This window comes from Ambystoma mexicanum, chromosome 7p (genome assembly GCF_040938575.1).
Source record: "Ambystoma mexicanum isolate Mex_15411 chromosome 7p, UKY_AmexF1_1, whole genome shotgun sequence".
Classification (NCBI taxonomy): Eukaryota; Metazoa; Chordata; class Amphibia; order Caudata; family Ambystomatidae; genus Ambystoma; species Ambystoma mexicanum.
Genome location: NC_090939.1, coordinates 292,373,779 through 292,400,701, shown reverse-complemented (window position 1 = coordinate 292,400,701; position 26,923 = coordinate 292,373,779). Strand labels below are relative to the sequence as shown.

The 26,923-nt window shown below is 44.6% G+C and overlaps 1 protein-coding gene across 4 annotated transcripts in view; it reads right to left on the bottom strand.

The window, feature by feature from the left end:
* GRIK1 (glutamate ionotropic receptor kainate type subunit 1) overlaps positions 1-26,923 on the bottom strand; it is a 1,552,596-nt gene that overhangs the window by 42,834 nt on the left and 1,482,839 nt on the right. For all 4 annotated transcript variants that reach the window (XM_069636357.1, XM_069636359.1, XM_069636358.1 and 1 more), the window contains one exon: positions 6,321-6,571. In XM_069636357.1, the coding sequence (XP_069492458.1) occupies positions 6,321-6,571 (251 nt within the window). The remainder of the gene's footprint in view (positions 1-6,320; positions 6,572-26,923) is intronic.

Sequence of the window (26,923 nt, the reverse complement as noted above, 5' to 3'; positions counted from 1 at the left end):
CTCTTTGAAGTCACAGAGGCATTCAACACTGTCAACCACAGGGCACCGATTGTCTGCTTGAATAAACTGGACTTTATAACACCCCTCTAAATTGGATAAAATCCTTCTCGACAAATGGGATAGCTATCACCTTGCTCACCCCTTTCAGCTCGACCCCCTGGACCAAAACATGTGGAGTACGGCAAGGAACAAATGTCTTGTCATCCGTTTTCAACATCGGTTTCGCTTCATTGATCAAGATCATAAAAACACATGGCCCCTCTTGGTACAGCTATACGGACGACTTCTGACTCATACATAATGACAGGCTAAGAGAATTCCAGCACCACCCTTGCAACTGACTAACAAGGATATATTAATGTATGATCGCTAATCACCTGAAGCTGAATTCAATCAAAACTGAAGTAATAATTGTCTCACATCGTGCCTCTCCTGAAATACCTTAGCCGTGGCGTCTGGAAATGGTAAATGCCCTTTGTGAAGGCATCATAAATGAAACAGAAACATTTATTAACTAAAAAAAAAGGTTGTGAAAATGCCTAACTTGCCCTTAGCTAAGGTGGGATTTCCCTACCTAAATGAAACTAATGGTAGTATGTGTTAGGAAGTCCAAAGCAAATGTCTGTCTGTGTCCAAACCCTGTACTTGCCCTCACTTCTAACTGAATACAATGGGCCTCATTACGAGTTTGGAGGTAGCCATGCTGTTTTTAGCAGCATGGCTACCTCCAAACTCGGTTCCGTGTCCCGAAAAATGAGGAATTACAGGGCCATTCCGACCTTTGCGGGCCCGGTAATTCCCATTCACGGGACCCAGACCTGGTACATCCCCATTTCCATTTGAGCCCCCATAGGGCTCAATTGGAATGGGGGAGGATGCTAACAACTATCCCGTTAATGATGGGACCATTGTTAGCATTCTGTTCAGCTAGCGGGTGCCGCTCTGCATGTCTGGTCTGACCAGGCATACAGGGAAGCCCCACGAGCAGAACTCGTAATGAGGCGGTGAGACAACAACGGGCCGGTAGAACTACCGGCGCCATTGTTGCCTTACCGCCAGGGTCGTAATCAGGCCCAATGTGTAGGAATGTCAGCATCTAATGATAAGTGTTGCAAACAATAGTTCCGAGCTTCTTCCAACTCTTAAGTGGAAAAGGTTTCCTTTCTCCATGATTCAAATAGTTCACTTTACAACACAGGGGTTCCCTTCCCCTGGCTTTCAAATCTTCCAATATTTCAAAACAATACAATTCCTTGGGATGGTTAATCTTTCCCCAGCTCTTCGAGTTTGGTTACTTGTCACCAATATGTAAAGTTCAGCTTATCAATCTCAGTTCACATAAGCTTTCTTTATTTAATCACAGTGTGGTTTTTCCTTAGGTGGGTGTATTTGGTTTAGGCACAGTTGTCGGACCACACGGTCCACCCATTACAGGTCACTCAACCGACACTCCTTGCTTGATTCTGTTTCATAGGTTTCTTGCCACTGTTCCAGCTGTAACATGATGATTGGCTGAATGTCCTTTCAACTCCTTTGAAGCTTTACTCTCACAGATGTCATTAACATTCACTTCTCCAGTAGCTTTCACTTGCAAAACCAACAAAGGCTTCCCAGTACACTCTCCTGCTAGGAAACGTGGCTGCTGTTATAGTTCAGGTTTCACAAGACAGTGTAAGCCTCCCAATGCACTCTCCTACTATGAAACCTATTCTCTTGCATACTCGTTTTGTTACTATTTTGGTTCTTGTGTTTAATAATTCTTGGCTCTTAGCAATGCTTGATCATTTAACTCTTAACAATGTTAGCTTACTTGTTTCTTATTAATGCAGGCCTTTTTGACTCTTGGCAATGCTTGTTTTCCATTCACCTTGCCCTTATAATCAATTCAGATATAATAAATCAACTGTCTCTTGATTTCCATTCACTTTTTCCTTACATTCAATTCAGATATTCAAAACTAAATGTCTCTGGCTTTAAAGTTGCCCATTCCTTGTGTCCAGGGCCCCATTTTCATCCAGGCTCACTCACTGGCTTTCATACGGCCGGATTTCCCCTTTTGTCAACTTTCTGGAGACTCGTCTCCATTCACGGGTTGTTCGCGCTGATCCCTTCTGACGTTAAGCATCCTCCACAGCTTCCTTGCTTCCCAGCTTCTTACTGCAGAGCTTCGGTCAGCTGCAGTCAGTGGTCCTGCACCGGCGAGCTATCAGAAGCCTCTCCAACGCACCTGATACCGTCGCTCAGTACCACACCGCTTTCTCTGCTCTGCCTTAGACTATCAATGAGCCCCACTCGCTCATTGCACCAGATCATTTTCTAAAAACCTCCCAGCGTCTCGAGAAGGTGCCTGCTCACCGCCGCAGCTTCTGCCCTGAAACTGTCCTTTGCACTTGACGTGCTTCACCCTATACTTCTCAGGTGAGCCTGTTTTAAAGTTCCCGGCTCCATGGTAATGAGCCCCAACAAATAGACCACTCATGTTTCTTTGTCTAATCTTTCCTCTGTTTTAATGGTGGCCTCCTCATTTCAGTACTTAAGTGGTGTATGTCGGGAGTAGGTTGTCTATGAAAATAGGGAAGGAATTAATAATACCCTACAAAGACCTGCAGAATATTACATTCATAGTGAAAAGGCAAATGGGGATACCATGTCTAACCCAAGGGTGCCTCATCCTCCACTCCCCAGGTCTCCTCCACCTAGGTGATCCTCCCTCGCATATCCAACCCCAGGGTCAGGATCCGAAAGCGACAGCCTTTTCCTGGCCACCTCATGGGAGGATGTATTGGGGAAAGAAGTGAGGACACCCTCAGGTTCCTTACACCTAGAACATATAAAGTGATCAAGGATCTCGTCATATTAATTAACAACAGCCTCATGATGGAAACCCAAGTAAACTCAACAATCAAAAAATGCTTTGACCACTTATGCTTCATCAAATAGATTATTCCATGTTTCACCTTCCCAAATAGAATGTTGGCTGTCATATCTCTAGTCCCAACAGTGTTTATCTATGTATGCTGTAAAAACTAACACAAATGATAAAAAAACACAGTAGCCAGATTACTACTCAGACTCAACAACACCAGCTGTTAAGAGAAAGGAGCCCTCCAGCCTCTTTTCCTTTGCAGCTGGCAAGCAAGTGCAAGTGGATCTAGTTCACCTGGCCTGAGCCCCACCCACCTGATGCCTTCCTGGTTGCTGCTCTTTTTCACCACTTAGCAAGCCCCGCCCACCTGGTGCCTTCCTGCTTGCCGCTCTTTTCCCTACTTAAGGAACCCTCCAGCCTCTTTTCCTTTGCAGCTGGGGAGCAGGTGCAAGTGGATCTAGGTCACCTGGCCTAAGCCCCGCCCATCTGGTGCCTTCCTGGTTGACACTCTTATACACTGCTTAGCAAGCCCGCCTACCTGGTACCTTCCTGCTTGCTGCTCTTTTCCCTACGTAAGGAGCCCTCCAGCCTCTTTTCCTTTGAAGCTGAGGAGCAGGTGCAAGTGGATCTAGGTCACCTGTCCTAAGCACCACTCACCTTCTTAGCCCTGCCTCTTCCTTATTGCTCTTACCTCTTAGATAAAGGGCGTCTCTCACCCGGGCGTCCGAAGTGAAGGGCAGATAAAGAAAAGGGCAATTCCTGTTTAGACCTGTTCGGACCAGGGGGTCCCAGGGCCCGAACCCCTGCTCAGGCAGCAGTTAAGCATGCACCAACATGTGTATACCCCCTCTGTTCCCACTGGCCCTCTCCACCCCCTCTGCCCCCCCTGTGATGTTCCCTTTTGCCCCCCACCCTTCTTGCACACATGTGTTGTCTGTTTTGCTTGATTCTTCTACCCTGCTCCTTCCCCCTCCAGCCTACTAGTGCAGGAGTCTGTCCTGATACATTCTGGTTTCACCATCACCGTCTTGTAGCCAATACTGGATTTGACTTTTATGGACTTCATTGATTCACGGTGCGTCACCCTTTCTCAACTCTCATGCTGGACTTCCTTTGCATCTTGTACCCATGGTGGCCCTGAATCATGCTGTTCCAATCTTCATCTTGTATCCTGGCTTGCAGCATTATGTGTTACTACTGACTTCTGCAATTGTATTCACTCTCCCCTCTTGCTTCTCCACTCTTTTTGACTGCTTACTCTCTGTTCTCTCCTCCTCTCCCTTCTCCCTTTTCCTATCTCCTCCCCTCCTCCCTTACTTTCTTCTATGCACCTACTCTATCAGAATTGTCCCTGGAACTAGTATGATAGCAACCTCGTCTGTCTCCTCTCCCGCTCCTTACCCCCCCCTCCAGCACTATCTGAAATGTTATCAGGCCTAGTACGATAGTCGCTTGTTTTGTTCCTCCTCTCCCTTTCTGTACCCTTCTCCATCACCTTTTGTTTTTCTCCAGCTCTACCAGAAATGTTGTCAGGCCTAGTACAGTAGTCGCCTGTCTGTTTCCATTTCCTTCTCCCTCTCCCTTCCTTATCTATGTCTTAGCTCTTGCACTATCTGAAATGTCGTCAGGCCGAGTACGATAGGTAATTTCACATCCTTACTGTTCATAGCCTGTCTTTGTATTTTCCCTCATTCCCCTCCTTGCCTTGAAGCACTTTGAAACACATTGTGTATAGGTGCTATATAAATAAACTATCATATCATATCATATTGGATTCCGGTTAAGAGAACATCTATTTCAAGGCTCTATGCATTGCTAATAGAGGTCAAGGAGCAGAATTCATCCAAACCAAACTCTCACTTTACGACACACCTAGAGATATAACATTCAGAATCGACATGCTAATAAAAGACAGGAGATTAAACAGAGGTAGACATAAAGGCTCTGACTTTTCAACTATGGTGGCCAAACTTTGTAACACTCTTCCAAGGGAAATATGCACATTATAAAACCAGCGCAAATTCAGAAACAAAGTCAAAAACCTGTAATTTCAATGTATGACCAATGGGATCTAGCAAAAACTCAACAAACAGCTGAAAAAGCACAGCTCGATCAACCATCCATGACATGGGCACATACAAAGGGAACACCATACCGTCTCCCAACCATCGAACCAGCGGGGAGAAATCCAACCCAGGATGCTTGGAGACTGGATCTAGAGATTATAGTACAACCATGCCCTTAGATAACCACCAACACAACAAGATGATACCTACCTCTTCTCTCTCAAACAGCACAACAGTGATGGCATGAGTTCAGAATTGACACAGAATCCAGCTGGATCAATCACATCTCTATCAACCCAATTCTGTCTTTCCACCTTATGGACACACCAAAACTATCCATATGCACACAGCTTCAAGGATCCTATTGAGTGATTCCAAGGAGCACAACTACATAACTCTAGCACCAACTGACCTACCCACCCATCGGCCAACAAACACCTACCATGCAAGCAGGAGGCTTCCCATATGGATGCAAAGACCTTGATCCTTCTAGCACGGTACAACTAGTAAGATGTCAAAAACGCAGATCTCAGGGTATGTCTAATTTGCTTTATCAACACAAAGCATTGCCATCTTTAATTTTCCCCTCCTCCCATCTACTTGAATAGACCTACTCTTTTTCAGAATTGCCAGAGCACCTGGAAACCTTGCAAATGACAGTGATGTGCGGTACAAATCCTAACAACATAACATAGCATTGCATACCATAGGGCAACATAACAAGGAACCAGTGAAGACCTTCAGACAAGGTTTCAGTTGTTCAGTGCTTTTTTGCACTAGGACGATCCTTGTTGCTCTATTTGTGACTGGTTGAAGGTGGTTGAGAATACCTTTGATTGGTGCAATGTGCAAAATCCTTATGCCAAACATCTCAACGAGTTTGAATAACACATTTGAGGAACGGATTAAAATTAATATGATTAGGGTTCTAGGGAAAATATAAACCTTGCCCAATCTGGACCTATATGTTGGCTGATAAACTAACCGTACAAACGTATAGAGACAACTTGGTCTAAAATAAATTACTTATTGACTCTCTATTGGCTTCTCCTGAGCACTTCCTCTCAACCATTCCATTATGCTAACATACTGGCACCTAATATTCAAGACCATTGTTTCATAATATAAAAAAAAGCTCCTTTCAATCAAGAAGCTTATTGCCACTTTTTCTTTCATTTTCACTTGGAGAACAGACTTTCGACAGCTTGATAATTAAAAATATTGCCATGTTGATTTGTCATTTTGTCACACATTTTCTCAAGCACCCCCAGATAATCAGTTATCCCTGTTCCTTAATTTGAGTTTCCTAATACAAAGCAGTCATTTGTATTTTACACTTTGAGGGCACCTTACCCAAATATAACATTGAATAACTGAAGTGCACTCACCTGTTCTATATCACTATTTTTTCTGGATTTGTATATAAATTCTCCAATGGCCACGAACACAGAAAGAACAAGACCTGCAGCCAGGACAATGAATATGCCTCCAATGTTCTCAACTCCCAGAGCGCTGGCCTCTTTGCTATCTTCCTCTGGGCAGCCATTGCCACGCCACCACTTCTCCTTCATCATGTGCAGTTTTCCTTCTTCTTGCAGTTGGAGAATAGCAATAGTAATTTTATCTCTGTATGGTGATCCTTTTGAAAGTAGTAAAAGAATAGAGAAATAATATATCAGCCAAGAGGATAATTAAAGAGGAATCTGCATTGATGCACATGGTGTTGCCTTCCTTTGGTTTTATCAAAACACAAAACAGAGGTTTAGCCCTCACCACTGAAAACATCCATCTGCATAACCAATCTTGTATCTTGCTCAACTGGTTTCCCACACATCAAAGCTAATTTCACGTCTTTCCCCGCTGAACTCAGTGATCAGAATCAGATTTGTAGCCATACCTTTTCCACCTAAATTGCCTCTAGAACACCATTTTATATCCTCTCACATAGTGACCATTAATAATGCCCTTATCCCTTCCATATTACACACTGCATATATAACTACACAAAGCGCAACTTGCACAGCCCGTGACATACAACATATCATGCATACCACACAACCCATGTACCACAAGACAACCTATCATACCACAATTCTACACTAATAGCACATGGCACATGTGCATACCACCTTAAACTAGGTTTGTACCATACCATGAACAATCCGCAACACTATAATACTTTACAACAATGTCTATATATATAAAAGGCTTAGGTATGTTTCTGTACTCAGCTAATGCAATTTATCAGAGTTTGGTTGTCCTATGCTGTCCAAATGGCAACGTGCATCTCTGTGTGCCCTTCCAAGTCAACAACAGCTAACATTTTAACAAACAGAATGAGCATGATTCTACGCGGTCACCTTCACCTTCCACTATGGCAAACATTCGGAATAATTGCAAGTTACTTCTTTCCACCCCCACTTCTATTCAGCTGTACTGGACATCTGATTTCTGGTCTTCGTCACTGGTTCCTCTCCCCATACCTGTCCTATCAGTCAGGAATCTTGGAGTGCGATTCTCTGCCACCCTGACTATGGATTATCGCAGTATGTAAATCTGGTAATTTTATACTCCGGGCTCTCCGGAAGTCCTGCCATTTATTCCTGTAGATAGTCAGGCACCGGTGGTAGGGGCACTATTTCTCAGTGTGCTGGACTACTGTAACTTACTATATCTGGCAAAACCAGGCTACCTTACTGGACGTCTGCAGCTGCTTCAGAATGCTGCGGCTAGATCCATCATTCACCCTCCATTTGGAGCCCATGTGACTCCCTTGTTGAGACAACTGCACTGGCTTCCCATCACCTAGCGGATTTTGTTTAAATCCATGTACATTGTAGACCGGGCCTTTTATGGTTTGGGAGCGGATTATCTGCAAGACAAGTTTACTCCCTACCAACCTACTCATACTCTTCGTTCTCAAACTACTAGGCGGGTCGTTGTACCTCGCTTCAAGCTAGCTCTCAAGGGAGGCTGTGCCAGTTTGGTTGCTGCCACTAAGGCCTGGAACAATTTACATTTTTCTCTGCGTGACACTATTGATCACCTTGCTTTTCAGCGAACATTAAAAACCTTGCTTTTTTAGCTACTTTGCGGTAGCTTACCTTGCCTCCTCAGTGCCTAGATGCCTCTGGGCGAACATGCACTTACACAAGTGTCCTTAACATAACATAACATATTCACAATGAGCACAGTGGTTCCAGTGTCTATGAACAGGTCGTTTACCGGCTCAACGTTTCAGTCTCTAAAGAGCGAAATGCAGTAGGACGAATGCCTCCTCACAAGCTAATACTGAAAGTAGGTGCTGTTATTATGCAACTACGCAATTGTATGTCATCACAGGGACTTTGCAATGGAACAGGGTTGGCAATTACGCATCTACAAAGACACATCATAGAGGCCGTGATTCAATGACCATTAAAAACCATTAAAAAGTCACAGGGACCTATGCCCCCTGAATGCAACTGGTTGTACTCCCGATATTTAAGAAGGGGGACAGAAGTGAAACTATGAATTACCTTCTGATATTGACATTTAAGATATGCTAGAATGGCATTTCTTATGCCAGGAATGGCTAGTATATCATACAGATAAAGCAAAACTAGCACACACTGCTCCTAGAGCACACACTAGCTACGCACTACACATCTCATGCACTACTTCACAGCACTAAAAGTTGTCTTGTTTGCATAGTCTAAACAACTCATTGCACACAAACCACATATCATATGCACCTACACAAATATCCATACTGCAAATTGACATGCAGCAACCCATAAGCACAGCACACAAACTACACAGTGAACTCACCACAATTAAAACTAAAACTTTCACTGCACACACATCACATTATGGACAAACAACCTAGGCATGCCACACTTCACTAGCCAAGTGCCACAACATCTAGTACACTCGACACAACCATGCACATATCATTGAGGTTATTATTATTATTATTATTATTATTATTATTATTATTATTATTATTATTATTATTATTATTATTATTATTATCATTGTTGTCACATCTCACCAACTGACTCACTCCACCACACAGCTTTCATATCAGCACAAAAACATAAAACCACCATGCACACTCCACCACATGAAACATTTTGCATGACCACCATACACTAAACCTAATGCTCAGCCTAGACTGCAAGGTTTTGGAGAGGTCCACCACGCTCATGACCCACTGCCAGACCCATCACTCATTTTGCATGGACTGAGGGGTGATGGAGAGGGTGGTAGGTTCTGACCCCCATCAAGTACTATGCGACAATAACTCTCAATGATCAGCCAAGACATCAGTGCAACATGGTTGTGTTAATTGCAGAGTTCTGGTATACCAAACCCATGCAAGAAAACACATCACTAGCACTTAAAAAGCTTTTCATCTGGGCTCATCTTCTGGCCAATCACAGTTCAAAAGGACAGCGACCATCTTTTGGCATGTTCAGAATGTCCTTTGTGATTAAATACCTTTTTTTGCAGGCCATTGAGGCAGTATACTAGAAAGCTGTTTTTTTGGATTTAGAACAAAATGTTTATACATTCATATAACCAAATTACCTTATTAACTTCATTGTTCCTGGTGACACCTGGGCTGAATAGAAATACGAACCATGATAAACATCCCCCCTTGAACCTGGTGTGTATTTATGTTCTTACCAATTTCCTATCACCCATGCCCATCTCATGGTCTGACCATCCTCTGATCAGCGTTCACCTTTCATATCAAAACACACCACAGCCACCATCCTCTGAAAACCACTATTTTTTGCTGCATTCACCTACATTGCCTCTCATAAGATTTTTCATCACTACAACTAACCTACCAAAAATGGCTTGATAAACATATGTCAGTCCCTACAGACTTGCTGAACTGCCACCAAAAACTAAATGCCTGAAAACCGAATGCACTCACAGAAAAACTAGTTTTCAAACACCTCCTTTCGAGTAGAGAATGATGAAGGCTGGAGCAATGCTGGAAAAGTTTGGTTTTCCGTGCAATAGTATCTCTCACATCCACCAAAGAGGCTCTAAATAAGATTTTGCCACAGGAAAAAATGCATGTTCTTTCAGGCTTTTGACAATGCCAACAACACTAAGCACCTTGTTTGAAATCTACAACAAACTCATTCAGCTTATCTTTGCCTTAAAACCTACACCCTCTATGCAAAATCTTTTCAACTAACTATAGAACTGCTTCTCCTCCACAATTCAAAGCCTCAAACCCATCCACCAGCTTTCCTTCTCTATTGCCCCTCGCTCTCCCTACAAACAAGTTGACCAACTTTCTACATCTACCTCCTGAAAGCCATTACAACTCCAGGCTACTATGGATCCGTGGATAAAGACCAACAGCTGGACCCTTGCCCATAAGGCTTCAGGCACTCCCAAGGAATGGATACTTCCCTCCTGGACATTAGAGAACATCTCCTTGAAGGATGTGAAAAAACAGACTCTGGATAACCTGTTTTCCTCATCCTCCTTGACCTGTCAGCAGCTTTTGATGCCATTGACCAATCAATACTTCTCATGTGACACCTTGACATGTTCAAGATCACTGACACTGCACCACATGGATACAACCCTTTTTATTTGGCAAATTTCAACAAGTTAAATTCGGACCATTCTCATTGCATCACACCAATATCAACTGCAGTGTTCTGAAATGCTCTTCAATACCTATACACAACTATTGGCTGACCTTACCAGATCTTTCAACCTAGTCTTCCAGATCTATGCCAATGAAACCCAGCATTTAAGGAGAGCTCACCATTTGAGGAAATACATATGCGTATGAACTTCAGGAACTATCCCTGAACAGAGACAAACTGGAAAACCAAATACTCCTCCTTCCACAACCATCATCTCATTTACTTGCTTGGCCTTCTCAATTAGGAACAATACCATCTCCGTACAAAAAAGGTAGACACATGGGCTTTCACTTTGATGAAAAGCTGAACACACGCACCAAGATCAGCAAGCTATGCAAATCCTGTATTATTCACCTTAACTTTGCCAGCAACATTACACCTTTCATCTCCTCTCACTGAGCTACTCAGAGCCATTATCATGTCCAGGACCGATTACACGAACTTCCTATACTCTGGCCCTCCCAGTACTGCCTGGCAAAACATTAAACCATTCAGAACAAATCCAAAAGACTGATTTTCTATCTTGAAGCACAAGACAACACAGAACCTGCACTCACCAAACTTCATTAGCTTCCTGTTGCCTTCAGAATCAAATTCAATCTTCGAGGACAACTACACTTCCACTGCTTCCACTGATCCCACAAGACTCATCTTTTCTTGCAGGTTTTTTAATGGTCGCCACCTCTTTGCTGGATGCCTTCTTCTTCACTGTACACTTTTAGTAATCATAAGTTTGCATTGGCACACTGTTAATTGACTCCAATCAAGCACTCTCACTAAGTCAGTGCCTTGTCTGGGATTGCTCAAGGGAAGCCCTTATTTATATATTTTTATGACAAGTTATACTCTGTATGATAAACCCTTATATAACGCCCCTCTCTTTGATTCCCCCTGACCTCACTGAGCCAAGAAGTAGGTTTGTTTTGCAATTTAAAATATTTATTGGAAAAATTAAACAATATATATATATCACACTTTTATAATAAATTACTATTTGATATCACACATAGGCATATGAATATAATGTTGATCGACAATAGACAATCTGACACTAGCACACTTCTTTACAATCAATGAGGAGTTAATATAGGAAGGATAAGGTAGCAGAAAATACTTTTATGGTTTCAAAGAAAGCAATGAGGGAAAAATGCAGCACAGAAATAAACTTGATATGATTTCAACACAAGATAATATGATCACTTTTTCTTTGACAATTCCCTCCCCCCCTATGCAAGATAAGGAGATGGAAGGGGAGCACACAATTCTCAGGAATCCAAAATGCAATACAAATTTCCAGTTCCCCCCAGCGAGCTTACAGGAAAACAGGTATGATTTTAAAGCAGGCAAGATCCTTTTAAATGTGGTGGCAATGAAGTGGAAAAATATGCTGAAAATGCTTTTAATTCCCTCGAGAGGTTCAGGGTGAGTGAGAGATACTTTAAATCAGTTCAGGTCAGCCCTACCAATGATTCAGGGATGGTTATCAGGTTGAAAACGGGATTCAGTAATGGAAGCAAAAGACATATATTTTTACACGTGGTTGAAATGAAGCAAACTGTCAATTTGTGGCACTTTTTTCTGAGTGCGTCGATCGCGATTACGGCGGAACTATAAGGAGTAGCAAGTCGTTTCTAGGCTTTTCGGAAAGCTTAGCTTTAAAATGAAAGTTAAAACTTGATTCTAGCACAAACGGTTCAAGAGATACGGACGATTTAGTGGAGGTAGATTTTCCGAAATGAAATTACAGTTTCAGAATGACAGATGCCCTTGGAAGGTTTGAATCAGCAGGATGGACACACGATTCCTTATGATGCAGTTCTAATAGGTTAAAATAGTTTGAATTAGATTATCTTAAACTAAGAGATTGGTTTTGCACAGTTCTGGCTGAGTACTCACACTATGAATTTGAAATAGGCCGTCAGGGTCTGGTCAGCAGGTTTGGACTGGACTCCGGCAGGTGGTTCTGAAGTCACAGCTCTCTGGGTCAGCTCTGCTCTGCACTTCACAGCGGTCTGGTCTGGGTCTCTCTGGTTCTGGTCTCTCTGGATACAGCACTGCTTTCTGGGTCTGCTACCAGTTCTGGCAAAAGTTCTTGGCAAAGAATCCAACAGCTCGCCCGGCTGTAGAATAGTTTGGTTGGATTGCTGGATTCTGAAGGCCTGCTGAGAAGAGTTCTCAGCTTGTGGATTAGGCCGTTGCTTTAAGTTCTGTAGTCTATCTGGAGTCTAAGTTCTGGATGTTCCTTCTAGATGTTGTGTGGTCCGGCAAAATGCTCTGCAAGAAAAGGGAAAATGACTCTCTTGCCTGTCCAAGAAGTCTCTTTTTATGTGTTTTGAAAGTGGGTGGGTCGGCTCATTCTGCATGCCCAACCCTCTCATGATTTGATAGGTCAAAGATTCTCTGTGACCTGATTTGAGAAGGGATAGTGTTTCAGAGTGAGTCAGAGTCTTACAGTCTATTGAAGAAACGCCCCTTTGCTTTTACTTAGAAAATGAATTTTTCATAACTAACAGGTTTCCCAGATACACACGTCGTTAAATTACATACACATTTCACAGATTAATTTAAGATACACTCTCGCCCAACTCTGATCCCCCTCAGAGCCTGGGTTCACAAATGGCAACATTTTGTGCTTTTTAGTGACTTTCGCCATATTGGTTTTCCTCAAAATTTACACAGCACTCCTTCCCTGAGCATATTACTGGAAATGACTATGTCTCTATCCTAAACACAGTGTCTGCAATATTAATAAATAGCGGGGTTCGGTCCCAGAACACCATACAAAGTGGAATTTGGGCTCAAATTGTGAGGGCATTTTTCATTTTCAGGATCCCCAAATTGTACATTTCTGTGAGCTTAATACAAGATTTTAGAAGCATTTAACTTAAACATATATTTGCTGCAATATGAATCCACAGTCCTGTCTGGCCCGCCGATAGGAACTGGGGGAGTCAGGGATCACATGTCTCTCCTTCCAGGCAGAGCTCTTTTACAGTCCACACCCAAAATCAGCATACTCCATTCAATTGAAAGGGTCTATTGTGTTGGGTTCAGCAGGCTGCAGGGAGGTCCCCTCTCTCTCAATCAACAGGGCCATGTGATATCCTGCCTCCTGGTGTGGGTCTCTGGGGTGTTAAGAGTTCTCAGGAAAGGCCAGTCTTTTGAACTTTTAATTACATAAGACCCCCTTCTGTTCACTGCCCAGTTCTGCATGACAGCTCTCCTGTCAGGATTTATAGAGCGCCAGCGCGGGTCAGTGTCCAATGCCGGTACTGCACCTATTTTTGACAGCTGTCTTGAATTAATACATTTCAAAAGGAAAGGATTTTACTTGATAGTATATAATCCTTGCTTGACATGGCATTGATGTGGATCTCTAGTAGTGTAAAGTAAAACACCCAACCATAGTTGGATTTTTGTTTGGTGGTTTCGGGCCCATGATCTTAGCAATTTTTGACATGAATAAAAACGGATTTTGAACAGAACCATCTTTCTTTGCACTGGTGGGTGGCAGGTCAGGGGACCATTTTGGTGTGCGCAAAACTGCACGGTTCTCCTGGATTCTGGCGCAAATGTGGTCTTTTCCGCCATCTTGGATTTCCTAAGCCCACAGCACCAAATGTTGCAGCATAATAGTCCAAAGGTGTGTCAGGACACCCGACAAGCCCCCCCACCCAACTGCGCTTTGATTTTGAGTCGAGGGGCAGTCGGGTTCAAAGGATGTTTTGATCCACGCGCTGGGATGTGCGCATCATCTTCTTCCGATTCCGCAGATGACAAAGTTCAGCATATTTTCCTCCATCAGGGTGGATCAATCAGTTCTCCTCGCCGGTCCTGATGGAAGTTTTGGGCGGTACCTCGATCTTTGCTCCCGGTCCCCAGGTCGTCTTCCGTTGTCAGTCTCCAGGTTTTCCTTCTCCTAGGATGACAAAGCAAAGCAGCAATACCTATTCGTAGACATTTCTCCCCCACTATTGATATAGTGGTGCGGCGTATACATTTTATAATTAAATAGACATTTGCATTCTTATTTTTTTTTAAAAACAAGATATAATTAGAAGACATTTTCATTCAAGAATCATAATATTTTAGAGACTATATGTGGGATATTTTAGGGTTGGAACTGAATTTCTCTGGAGCGGCCCCCTCTGGTATGCAGAGGACTCCTCCAGTTGCTGCAGAGTGTGCCTGGGATGGCAACACTTTAACTGATTTATATGGACCCACTTGTCTTCCCCTTCTGCCAAACTACCTTTGGGGATGCAGATCTTGTAGGCAACTGGGGAGATCTTGTCTATAATTTCAAAAGGTCCCTTCCATGTAGGCAAACCGTTTCGCTGTTTGGCCTGGTTTCTTTGGAAATTGTATAGATAGACCCGGTCTCCCACATTGTATTCTTTCTGCGTGGTCTTCAGGTCGTAATGGGTTTTCATGCTATCAGCCGATCTTTCTAGATTCCGCTGAGCATATGCAAAAGCGTGTTAAAGGTGTTTCCTTAAATTCTCCACATACTCATGAGTTGTGGAGGCATTTATCAATGTCTGCTCTTGGGTCCTGTAGAGCAAATGCTGGGGAAGCACCATCTTGCGTCCAGTCATCAGCTCAAATGGTGACATTTTAGTTGCAGATGAAGGGGTAGATCTGATGGCCATAAGGACCAGAGGTAATCGGATATCCCAACTTGGCCCAGAATCTGCCACAAACTTTTTTAATATGCTCACTATGGTTCTGTTGTATCTCTCCACTGCACCAGAAGAGGCTGGCCGGTAAGAAACATGTAGCTTCCTTTTGACCCCCAGTATCTCCCACATCTTTGTCATTACCTCGCTGGTGAAATGGCTACCTCTGTATGACTCAATCCTTTGAGGTAGACCAAAACGGGAAAAGATGTGGTTAATCATCAGGGCAGCTGCTGTTTCTGTCTTGCAGTTTGGGGCCGGGAGACATTCCACCCACTTGGTAAACAAGCATGTCACCGTCAACATGTACTTATTCCCCCTAGCGGAGCGAATCACGGGGCCTATAAAGTCGACTTGTAAATCTGACCATGGTAGTGTCATCCCCTTCTTCTGGAGAGGTGCCCGGTGTGTGAGGGATTTTGGCTGAAATTGTGCACACACAAGACACTCCTTCAAGTATTAGTCGAGGTCCTGCCCCATGTGTGGCCAGTATGCAACCTCTCTTAAAATCTCAAGTGTTGTATGAAACCCCATATGACCGGCGGTGGCCGCATCATGGGCGTGACTTAAAATCAGGCTTCGGAATGAGGTAGGGACCACCCACTGATCATGGCCAGCTTGGGATTTCCTTACCAACAAACTGACTGGGATTTGGAATATCTTTGGACATTTCATCAACACTCCTCTTTCCCAATGTAATCGGTATCCGTCAGAGGAAAGTTCTCAGGGTCCTCAATGTGTTGGTAAAACTTACCAATTATTGGATCCCCTTTTTGAGCCGTAATCAAATCAGCATCTGGAGTCTCCTTACTCCATTGTGCAGTTGAAAGATCATTGTGAGAATTTGTCTGGGACCTAGTGATAGCAGTGACCTGGAGTTCCCCCAACAGGGACTCAATCTCTATTAGATCCCCTTGGATGGCCCCGGTTTTGGCTAGCTGATCATTTAAGTCATTTCCAGTTTTGTCTGGTCCCTCTACTTTAGAATGACCCTTGATCTTCTTCCAGTAGATGGTCATCCCATTCAAGGTGACCCGATCATCAATGTTTTGAATTAACTTCCCATGTTTCAAGGGTTTGTTATTAGCACATAACATGCCTCTGGTATTTCAATTAACCAGGTGCTCCACGAACCAGTTCCGTACATAATCTGAATCTTTGATTATGACCAGTTTGTGGAGTTGATGTTGGACAGCAGTGAGGATGGCTTGATACACAGCCATCAATTCTGCCACCTGACTACTTCGGGGACCAATTTTGTGCCCAGCGGAGGGTTCTGGGGACTCCTTCACCCATGCATTCCCTACGCCGGCCACCAGTTATTTTTCCCCGTTGTTGTCAACATGGTAAGAGCATCCATCCACACAGACAGTGGGCATTCCCTCACACTTGTCCTCTTCAAAGACTTTGTGTGGGGAATTAAGGTATGCCTCCATGTTGTCCTTGATGTTGTCCTTGTTTTTAGACTTTCGTATCTGACCTCCACAGGAAAGCCTTGCATTGACAGGATCCAGGAAGTAATTCGGGAATTACTCACATTTCCAGCCCGGATTCGGTCACTTTGGAGATATTGCAGAGGCTGGTGTGGAGTCTCCACTATGATGTGTTCCCCCTGGATGAACGGGCAGTAATTCTTCAATGCCCACACCGTTGCCAGGAGTGCCTTCTCACAATCGTTGAATTTTTCCTACACAGAGGATAAAGTTTTGCTCGCATAGGAGATTACTTTATTGACCTTGTCATGCTTTTGGTATAATACTGCCATCAAGCACGTATTAGAGAACCTTGTCTCCAGGAAAAACTCCATGTTTCTGACAGGGTAAGCTAGGCAGGGCGCTTGTGAGAGACTTCTTTTGAGCTGTCTTACTGCCTCGGATTGTTCTGGACCCCATTCCCACTTTACCCCTCCCTTCAAGAGATGAATCAGGGGTCTGGTGATATCTATGTAGCCCTCAATGAACTTTCTCCTGTAATTAGTCAGTCCAAGGAGGCTCCTTAGTTCCCGCAGAGTTGTGGGGTCTTTCAGTTTCTGAAGTGCTTCCACTTTCTTTTCTTGGGGACAGAGACCCTGAGGAGTAATCTCATGCCCCAAGAAATTAACACGGGTTCTGCACCACTGTGCTTTCTGAAAGGAAAGTTTTGCTCCGGCGGCCCTCAACTGTGTCAGAACATAACGGATCTCCGCTATATGTTCCTCCACAGTTGAACTTTTGATGAGGACATCATCTACATATGCCAGGTTACCCCTCGCACCCAGGTCGGCATGGCTTTGTGTAGGAAAATGTTGAATTCATTTCCGGAGTTGAGTTTTCCGAAGGGAGTCCGGGTCCATGTGTACTACTGGCCCCCGAATGTAAAAGCCAGCTTGTATTGGTCCTCCCTACTGACAGGCACAGTCCAGTATCCATTGGTCAGGTCTATTGCAGTGAATACCTGTGATGCCTGAATCTGGGCCATCCCTTGGTCAATGAAGGGAAGAGGCCATCGGGAAGTATGGATCCGTTTGTTGAGCTCCCTAAGGTCGGCGCAGAGTCTCCATCGGCCGTTTGGCTTCAATATTCCCAGCACCGGATTATTGAAGGTGCTGTGTGCTGGACGGATTATTCCCCGGGACTCAAGGTTCTTAATTATTTCAGTAAGGGACTCCATTGATGCGAGAGGCAAGCGATATTGCTTCACAAACACTGGAGTCATGGCAGGGTCCGTGGGAATTGCTGTTGTGTGGATGTCGGTGCGACCACAGTCATATGGGTCTACCGCAAAGAGATCTTGGAAATCCAAGAAAACTTGTTTCAACTTTTGCTTCTGTTCCAGAGTCACACAGGCATCAGCTAGGTTGACTCTCTCTTCCACCATCTGCCTGAAGCCTGGAAAGACTTCTGGTTTTGCTATCTGACCAGCCTCCTCCAGCTGGGTGGAGAAGTCCCTGGTCAGAGTGCTGATTTGGACCGGAGGCTTCAGGTGGGAAAGGCAGCCCTCATGGACCTGGAAAATCACCTCATCCCCTCTGAAGTCACAAGTCACATCTTCCTTACCATAAGGGCAAGAAGTGTACACCAGGAAGTTCCCCCCATGCCGGGTAAAGACCCTGTCTGGTGTTGTATTGTCATCACTGTCACTGTCAAAACAGTCCTTGGGGATTGGTCCTGACAGTTCATTTCCTAAATCAATGGAAAAATGTCGGTCATCAACCGCCATTCCAATAATGGTGCCTGCGGCTAGAGTAATACTCTTTAAGTCGCTGTTATCCACCTCTATTGGAATGGTGTCATGTTCTATGTTGACTAAGGATGTTGGGTTTACCCCTAACCCTTGCTGTTGGAGGGAAGCATTTAGATGAATATAAGCATCAGGGTTTTTCAATTTTTGTCCTCTTTTAACTTTCACTTCCAGGGAGAATTGTCGGGTCCTTTCTGGGATGGTGACTTCCTCTTCAACCTGAATTTCAACTACATAAGGTAGCAATTGAGCTTACCTAAATGCTTTTTCTGGATCATCAAAGCCCATGGGATTATCCGCTAATCGGGACCAAGCTTTGAAGTTTATTAGGTCCAAACGAATGGCAAAGCGATTGAGAATGTCACTGCCTAAGTAAAAGGCGGCAGTGACATCTCGCATGACCCAACAATTATGGACTATGCTCTTGTTGCCAATGGAGATTTTGAGCATACACCTGCTTGGCAGGAGATGTTTGGAATTAGGTGCTTCCAGGTCCATTTCCCATTTGTCTATCAGTTTGAATGCGGGAATGGCTGGATCTTTTGGGAGTTGACAGAACATGGCTTCGCTGATGAAGCTCTTACCGTTGTTCACACACACTCGGGCGAGAACAGAGTCCTTCCCATCATTTAACTGAACAGGGATGAACAACTGCTCTCCAATTTGCTGAATATCAGCCAGGCTCTGAGCTGATTTCACATCTTTCTGGACTATCGGAGTGGGAGTTTCTGATTGTGGATTAGTAAAGAATTTCAGAGTATTTCCTTCCAGTGTGGAATACCACCTTAAACTGAAGGGAAGGTTGATTTTCAGAAATAGAGAGGACCCCCCATCACCAGTCTGTTGTCCTACTGCTATTACTGTCAAATCTGGAATTTGGTTGTTCTGGAAGTGAAATTCTACTTGGTCAGATTTTTGTTCAACCATGTGGCAGGTGCCGTTTAAGATAACATAGTTGACACTCTGCTTTAATTTTATTGGTCGGCTGGTCTGGGTCCAGAGGACCTTGTTTACGCAATCTATTAGGGGTGACAACCTTCTCAGGAGGTCATTCCCTAGTAAACTAGGGGTGCCCTCTGGAGTCACTACTATGACCGGGTGTTCCACCTTGTGTCACCCAATTTTGATGTCCAAATCTGCCGTCCTCTCGACGGGAATTTCCTTCCTGTCAAAGTTCTGGAGTTGTCCAGGAAGAGAGGTGAGAGGAATACGGTAATTCTCCCCCCTTCCTGCATTTAGTTCATCAAAGGCCCTTTTGGACAGAAGAGTATCTTGGGATCCAGTGTCCACCAGTGCCAAAATTGTACCCTGCCCCTGTACTTGTACCGGGGCACAGTATCTTCCCTCCTTCTCCTCAAGGGGGCACAGATAATGCACATTTTTGGGCAACTGGTGGGCTAGTTTTCTGGTTTTGGACATTGAGAGAGAAGAGATCTGGGCAAAATTCTGTGGAGAGTCTCGGGAATCTGAAAGAAAAAGTTGGCAACTGGATATGGTTTTGGGTTCCCCTGGTTCCGGTTCTGGGCCACCCCCCTTTTTTGGAGGCAGTCACCAGGATGGGTTTGGACTAAGGGTTTTTGGTATTGTTGGTTCTTGGATAGGATGATGGGCGGCGACAGCTCGATCCCCACATCTACCCAGTCTATTGATTCAGTTTTAGGTTCCCCTGGTTCCGGTTCTGGGCTGCCCCCCCCCTTTTTGGAGCTGTCACCAGGATGGGTTTGAACCAGGGGTTTTCGGTATGGTTGGTTCTGGGATGGGATGATGGGCGGCGATAGCTCAATCCCCACATCTACCCAGTCTGTATTGGAATCCCTTGGGACCCATTTTTCCTTGGGAGGAGTTCCCCCATCTCTGAAGGAGAAGATCCTTTTCCCAGGATCCTCTGAGGATCCCTCTCCCTCAAATTGGAAGACCTGTACCTCCTTCACAAAATGGGTCTGTTTGGGTCCTTTGTTTCTCCTACCTCCTCTCTGCTCCTTGGGTGGCAGACTTTCAGGGGTAGGAGGTTTTGTTTCCGGTTCCTGGGTTTCCAGGGGCTGTTTACAAGTGGGGAAGGAAGCTTCCTCCAAGGCTTTACACCCCCTTCCCCTTGTGACACCTCCCTGGGAACCGGTGGGTTATCGGGGTGCTGCCCCGTCATTGTTCTGGAGCACCAGGCCCAGAGTTTGGGGCATTCTGCGGTGGCATGCTCATCTGAGGGTTCTGTTGAGCCCTCAGTATGTGACCCAGATCCCGTGCCATGTTTTGGACCTGGCGCTCTAACTGTGAAACCCGCTCAGGCTGATACAGGGTTCTATTTTCTCCCCTGGGCTGATCCCGGGAAGGGTAGCTATCCCTTCTCTGGTAATACCCCGGGTTGGGAAGATTTGGGTACCCCTCCACCCTTGGCCTCCCCTCTCCCGGATTCGGTTGTCTGGGCTCAGGTAATTGGGGAAAGAAGGATGGATGATTTTGGGGCTGGAAGTTGGGTGGATACATGGGGAACAAGTTCTGCCCAGGATTTGGTGAATTTCTGCCCTCCTGCGGGAAGTGCGGAGGGAAGATCCCTGGGTTGGGTGCTTGGTTGGATCCCCCCCCCCCGGGCCGGAGGAGTCCACACATAAGGCGTGATGACACTCCTTATTGCCTTGATCTGCTTTAAGGGGTCCTTAAGCAAGGCCCTTTTTGCCTTATTGGCCTTTTTGGTTCGGGTAACCCTGGTCCACTCATCCTCTCACTCAGAGGCACTGCTCCCAGAGGTGCCCGTCTGATCTTCCAGGTTTTCCCGGATTCTGCAAGCCTGGGAATGGCTGGCAGAATGTGGGGACCTAGTCTCCTGTGTCCTGGGTCGCTCAGAGGAGTCTTCAGATCCCTCCTTGCTGCCAGGATTTGATGGGTATCCCCCTCACTGACCTAACTGGGCAGAGGTTTTTAGGATGCCCTTAGTGGGCCTACTTTCCTGGGGTTCCCCACTAAATTGCACTGTACTTGCATGCCCATACCCGGATGCCCGCCCATCCATTCCTGGGAGGTACTGGCCTATGAACCCATTACTTTTGGCTGGATAGTAATCTGCCATCCCCGTGGCCCTGGGCTCATGTGCGCCATGGGACATGGGGGTGTCAGAGTCCAAGGACTGGGAGAGATGAAGGCCTCTGGTACTAGGGATCCTGAGGTTAATTTCCGGTGTTTCCCTTTCCCAGCGAACCTCATCTCTATCAGCCCCTGCTCCCTGTTGCAATGCAAGAGCCTGCGCTTTCAGTTCCTCAGTTAAGGCCTTACTAGACTCTATTAGTCTCTCCTGCATGGCTACCTGTTGCTGGAGCCTATCATTGTGCTGGCAGAGAGCCTCATTCTCTCTCTGTGCCTCCTGGTTGGTCCTCGAATACTGGGCCAGTCTTTGCTGCAGGAGGGTTACCTCCTGAGTCCCATCCCTACTGGCCTGTTCCTTTCTTGCCAGAGCATCTTCCACCCTCCTGGTGTGCTTTAACAGGTTCTGATGCTCTTTTTGGAGGTCACCCAGCCCCTGGAGGGCCAGGTGATTTTCTTCAATGTTTTCTTTTAATTGCCAGACTTCCTGGCCTAAGGTGTCCCTTTCCTGACTAAGAGCCTGCATCTGTGCCGCCAGGTCGTACCTTTGCCTTTGGAAGGCACCAGCTTTCTGGCGCTCTTCCTCAAATTCTGTCTGCGTAGCCAGGTCTTACAGAATCAGTTTATTGCTTTCCTCTTTCTCTCTGTCTAGTCGGATTTGCAGGGTGGCTGCCTGCTCTGTGCATGCCCTGTTGAAGTCCAGTTGTTGCTCCAGCTTTTTCTGGCTCTGCAGTAGGGAGTCCAAACCTTCTTGGTACTCCTTCTGCAAGGCCAGAAATCTGGTATCCTGGTCAGCCTTTTCCTGTTGCAGGATATCCTTTATTTTAATAATATACTGCCTACTATCATTTTCTGACTCGTGGCTCCTCTGCAGCCTCTGCTCAGAAGAGACCAGGTCAGATTGGGCCTTCTCTAATGCCATCAGTTGCCTATTTGCCAGATCTTGGCCTTCAGCACATTTGTCCTGTATGGCTCCCATATAGAAATATAAATACGCCGCTACCCTGGAAATCTTGTTGTGCTCATCCTTGGCCTTAGGGGCCATATATAGTTCACTCAGTGCCACATGTAAGGGACCCTGATCTCTCCATTTATCTGACCCTGTTTCAGTGATCTGGGCTGCGATTGCCTACAACCAGACCGCCTGGTCCTGATGAGCCCACTCACCTCTCACAAACAGCTTATGTAAGAGGTGTTCTCTGGCTATTTTGATATCTACCAAGGTCGTCATTCTTGAAATTGAAAATTGATTTCCTTCCTGACTTACAGAAGTTTGTATGTTATTTTGCAAAACAGACCGTTTGCTTAGAGCGTTCCTTTGAGGGGTGTTTTTACAGTGTAACACGGCGTGGCGATCCAACAGAATTATGTATCCTGTCATTTAGCACACTGTATTAATCTGCACAAGTGATAGATCTAATCCAGAATCCCCGGCTCGAGCCCCCAATCTGTTAAGTGACTCCAATCAAGCACTCCCACTAAGTCAGTGCCTTGTCTGGGATTGCTCAAGGGAAGCCCTTATTTATATATTTTTATGACAAGTTATACTCTGGATGATAAACCCTTATATAACGCCCCTCTCTTTGAATCCCCCTGACCTCACTGAGCCAAGAAGTGGGTTTGTTTTGCAATTTAAAAGATTTATTGGAAAAATTAAACAATATATATATATATCACACTTTTATAATAAATTAATATTTGATATCACACTTAGGCATATGAATATAATGTTGATCGACAATATATAATCTGACACTAGCACACTTCTTTACAATCAATGAGGAGTTAATATAGGAAGGATAAGGTAGCAGAAAATACTTTTATGGTTTCAAGGAAAGCAATGAGGGAAAAATGCAGCACAGAAATAAACTTGATATGATTTCAACGAAAGATAATATGATCACTTTTTCTTTGACAATTCCCTCCCCCCTATGCAAGATAAGGAGATGGAAGGGGAGCACACAAATCTCAGGAATCCAAAATGCAATACAAATTTCCAGTTCCCCCCAGCGAGCTTAGAGGAAAACAGGTAAGATTTTAAAGCAAAAAAAATATGGTGAAAATGCTTTTAATTCCCTCTAGAGGTTCAGGGTGAGTGAGAGATACTTTAAATCAGTTCAGGTCAGCCCTAGCAATGATTCAGGGATGGTTATCAGGTTGAAAACGGGATTCAGTAATGGAAGCAAAAGACAGATATTTTTACACGTGGTTGAAATGAAGCAAACTGTCAATTCGCTGCACTTTTTTACGAGTGCGTCGATCGCGATTACGGCGGAACTATAAGGAGTAGCAAGTCGTTTCTAGGCTTGTCGGAAAGCTTAGCTTTAAAATGAAAGTTAAAACTCGCTTCTAGCACAAACGGTTCAAGAGATACAGACGATTTAGTGGAGGTAGATTTTCAGAAATGAAATTACAGTTTCAGAATGACAGATGCGCTTGGAAGGTTTGAATCAACAGGATGGACACACGATTCCTTATGATGCAGTTCTAATAGGATAAAATAGTTTGAATTAGATTATCTTAAACTAAGAGATTGGTTTTGCACAGTTCTGGCTGAGTACTCACACTATGAATTTGAAATAGGCCGCCAGGGTGTGGTCAGCAGGTTTGGACTGGACTCCGGCGGGTGGTTCTGAAGTCACAGCTCTCTGGGTCAGCTCTGCTCTGCACTTCACAGCGGTCTGGTCTGGGTCACTCTGGTTCCGGTCTCTCTGGATACAGCACTGCTTTCTGGGTCTGCTACCGGTTCTGGCAAAAGTTCTTGGCAAAGAATCCAACAGCTCTCCCGGCTGTAGAATAGTTTGGTTGGATTGCTGGATTCTGAAGGCCTGTTGAGAAGAGTTCTCAGCTTGTGGGTTAGGCCTTTGCTTTAAGTTCTGTAGTCTATCTGGAGTCTAAGTTCTGGATGTTCCTTCTAGATGTTGTGTGTTCCGGCAAAATGATCCGCAAGAAAATGGAAAATGACTCTCTTGCCTGTCCAAGCAGTCTCTTTTTATGTGTTTTGAAAGTGGGTGGGTCGGCTCATTCTGCATGCCCAACCCTTTCATGATTTGATAGGTCAAGGATTCTCTGTGACCTAATTTGAGAAGGGATAGTGTGTCAGAGTGAGTCAGAGTCTTACAGTCTATTGAAGAAATGCCCCTTTGCTTTTACTTAGAAAATGAATTTTTCATAACTAACAGGTTTCCCAGATACACACGTCGTTGAAATTACATACACATTTCACAAATTAATTTAAGATACACTCTCGCCCAACTCTGATCCCCCTCAGAGCCTGGGTTCACAAATTGCAACATTTTGTGCTTTTTAGTGACTTTCGCCATATTGGTTTTTCCTCAAAATTTACACAGACCTGCACCCCTTCCCTGAGCATATTACTGGAAATTACTATGTCTCTATCCTAAACACAGTGTCTGCAATATTAATAAATAGCGGGGTTCGGTCCCAGAACACCGTACAAAGTGGAATTTGGGCTCAAATCGTGAGGGCATTTTTCATTTTCAGGATCCCCAAATTGTACATTTCTGTGAGCTTAATACAAGATTTTAGAAGCATTTAACTTAAACATATATTTGCTGCAATATGAATCCACAGTCCTGTCTGGACCGCCGATAGGAACTGGGGGAGTCAGGGATTACATGTCTCTCCTTCCAGGCAGAGCTCTTTTACAGTCCACACCCAAAATCAGCATACTCCATTCAATTGAAAGGGTCTATTGTGTTGGGTTCAGCAGGCTGCAGGGAAGTCCCCTCCCTCTCAATCAACAGGGCCATGTGATATCCTGCCTCCTGGTGTGGGTCTCTGGGGTGTTAAGAGTTCTCAGGAAAGGCCAGTCTTTTGAACTTTTAATTACATAAGACCCCCTTCTGTTCACTGCCCAGTTCTGCAAGACAGCTCTCCTGTCAGGATTTATAGAGCGCCAGCGCCGGTCAGTGTCCAATGCCGGTACTGCACCTATTTTTGACAGCTGTCTTGAATTAATACATTTCAAAAGGAAAGGATTTTACTTGATAGTATATGATCCTTGCTTGACATGGCATTGATGTGGATCTGTAGTAGAGTAAAGTAACACACTTAACCATAGTTGGATTTTTGTTTGGTGGTTTCAGGCGCATGATCTTAGCATTTTTTGACATTAATAAAAACGGATTTTGAACAGAACCATCTTTCTTTGCACTGGTGGGTGGTAGGTCAGGGGACCATTTTGGTGTGCGCAAAACTGCACGGTTCTCCTGGATTCTGGCGCAAATGTGGGCTTTTCCGCCATCTTGGATTTCCTAAGCCCACAGCACCAAATGTTGCAGCATAATAGTCCAAACGTGGGTCAGGACACCCAACAACACTGCAAGAAACCTAAACCACTAAGCAAATAAATTATCTTTCAGAATCTTTCGCAAATCTGAAATGAAATGTGAAAAGTAATACAGTGTTAACCAAGCTAAGGTGGCCAATGGGCATCCGTTGCTAATAATTAACTCAGGCCTGGAGTTTGCAGCATATACACCTTTCAGGGAAACGTATGGACACTGGAGTTGGTCCAGCTAGAAAGACTAGCTAGCTGTTCCAAATTGGCACCACGTTCTAAACCTTTTATACAGAGTAAGGGGGCGGGGGTCTTAGTGCAAGGGAGAGCTCTTTCAGTCCTTTCACTCCAGAAGCCATCATTGTCCGAAAAGGAGCAGGCTTTGAAACTTCAGAGTGAAAGATATCAAATCTCTAAAACAGTATAGAGTATGTTTAGTTTACCCTAGATTTTTAGTGTTTCCCACCGGCGGCCAGGCAAACTTGAAAACACCATATCATGAACACAAGGTTTACAACAGGAAACTTTATCTAGTAACCTAGTCTTTTCTCATCTTCTGGCTTTATAACATGGCCAACAAAGAACATCCCCTGACAAGCTTCCCAGCCTTCTGGAGCTCTTCATTGTTAAGGGAAAATGGCCTCTTCATTGTTTGAACAAGATTGTGTGTTGTGGGCACTGATTCTGAGTGGTGTTGGCAGGATTGGGCACCGCCATCTCAGAATGGAAAAGGAGCAGAGAGCACCTTCTGACCAGTTTGGGTTGTTGCAGATTGCCCTTAAGGCCATGAAGCATTGCTTTGTTGTTCAATATGAGAGTTACAGTGGGACTCAACACAGTGGAATAAAAACATTGGTGCCAGGCACATCTTGTTTTCTCAATTTGGGGATTCTTTTTTTATTTTGACACTAAACGATTGGTATGAGGGCCACACCACCCACAACATGACCAATAGAAAACAGAAGAGCTAAGCCAGGATACAACCACCAAGGTAAAAAGATGTTATCTTCCTATTTCTGAATGAGTTTATGGCCCAGGCTTTCATACACCTGTAA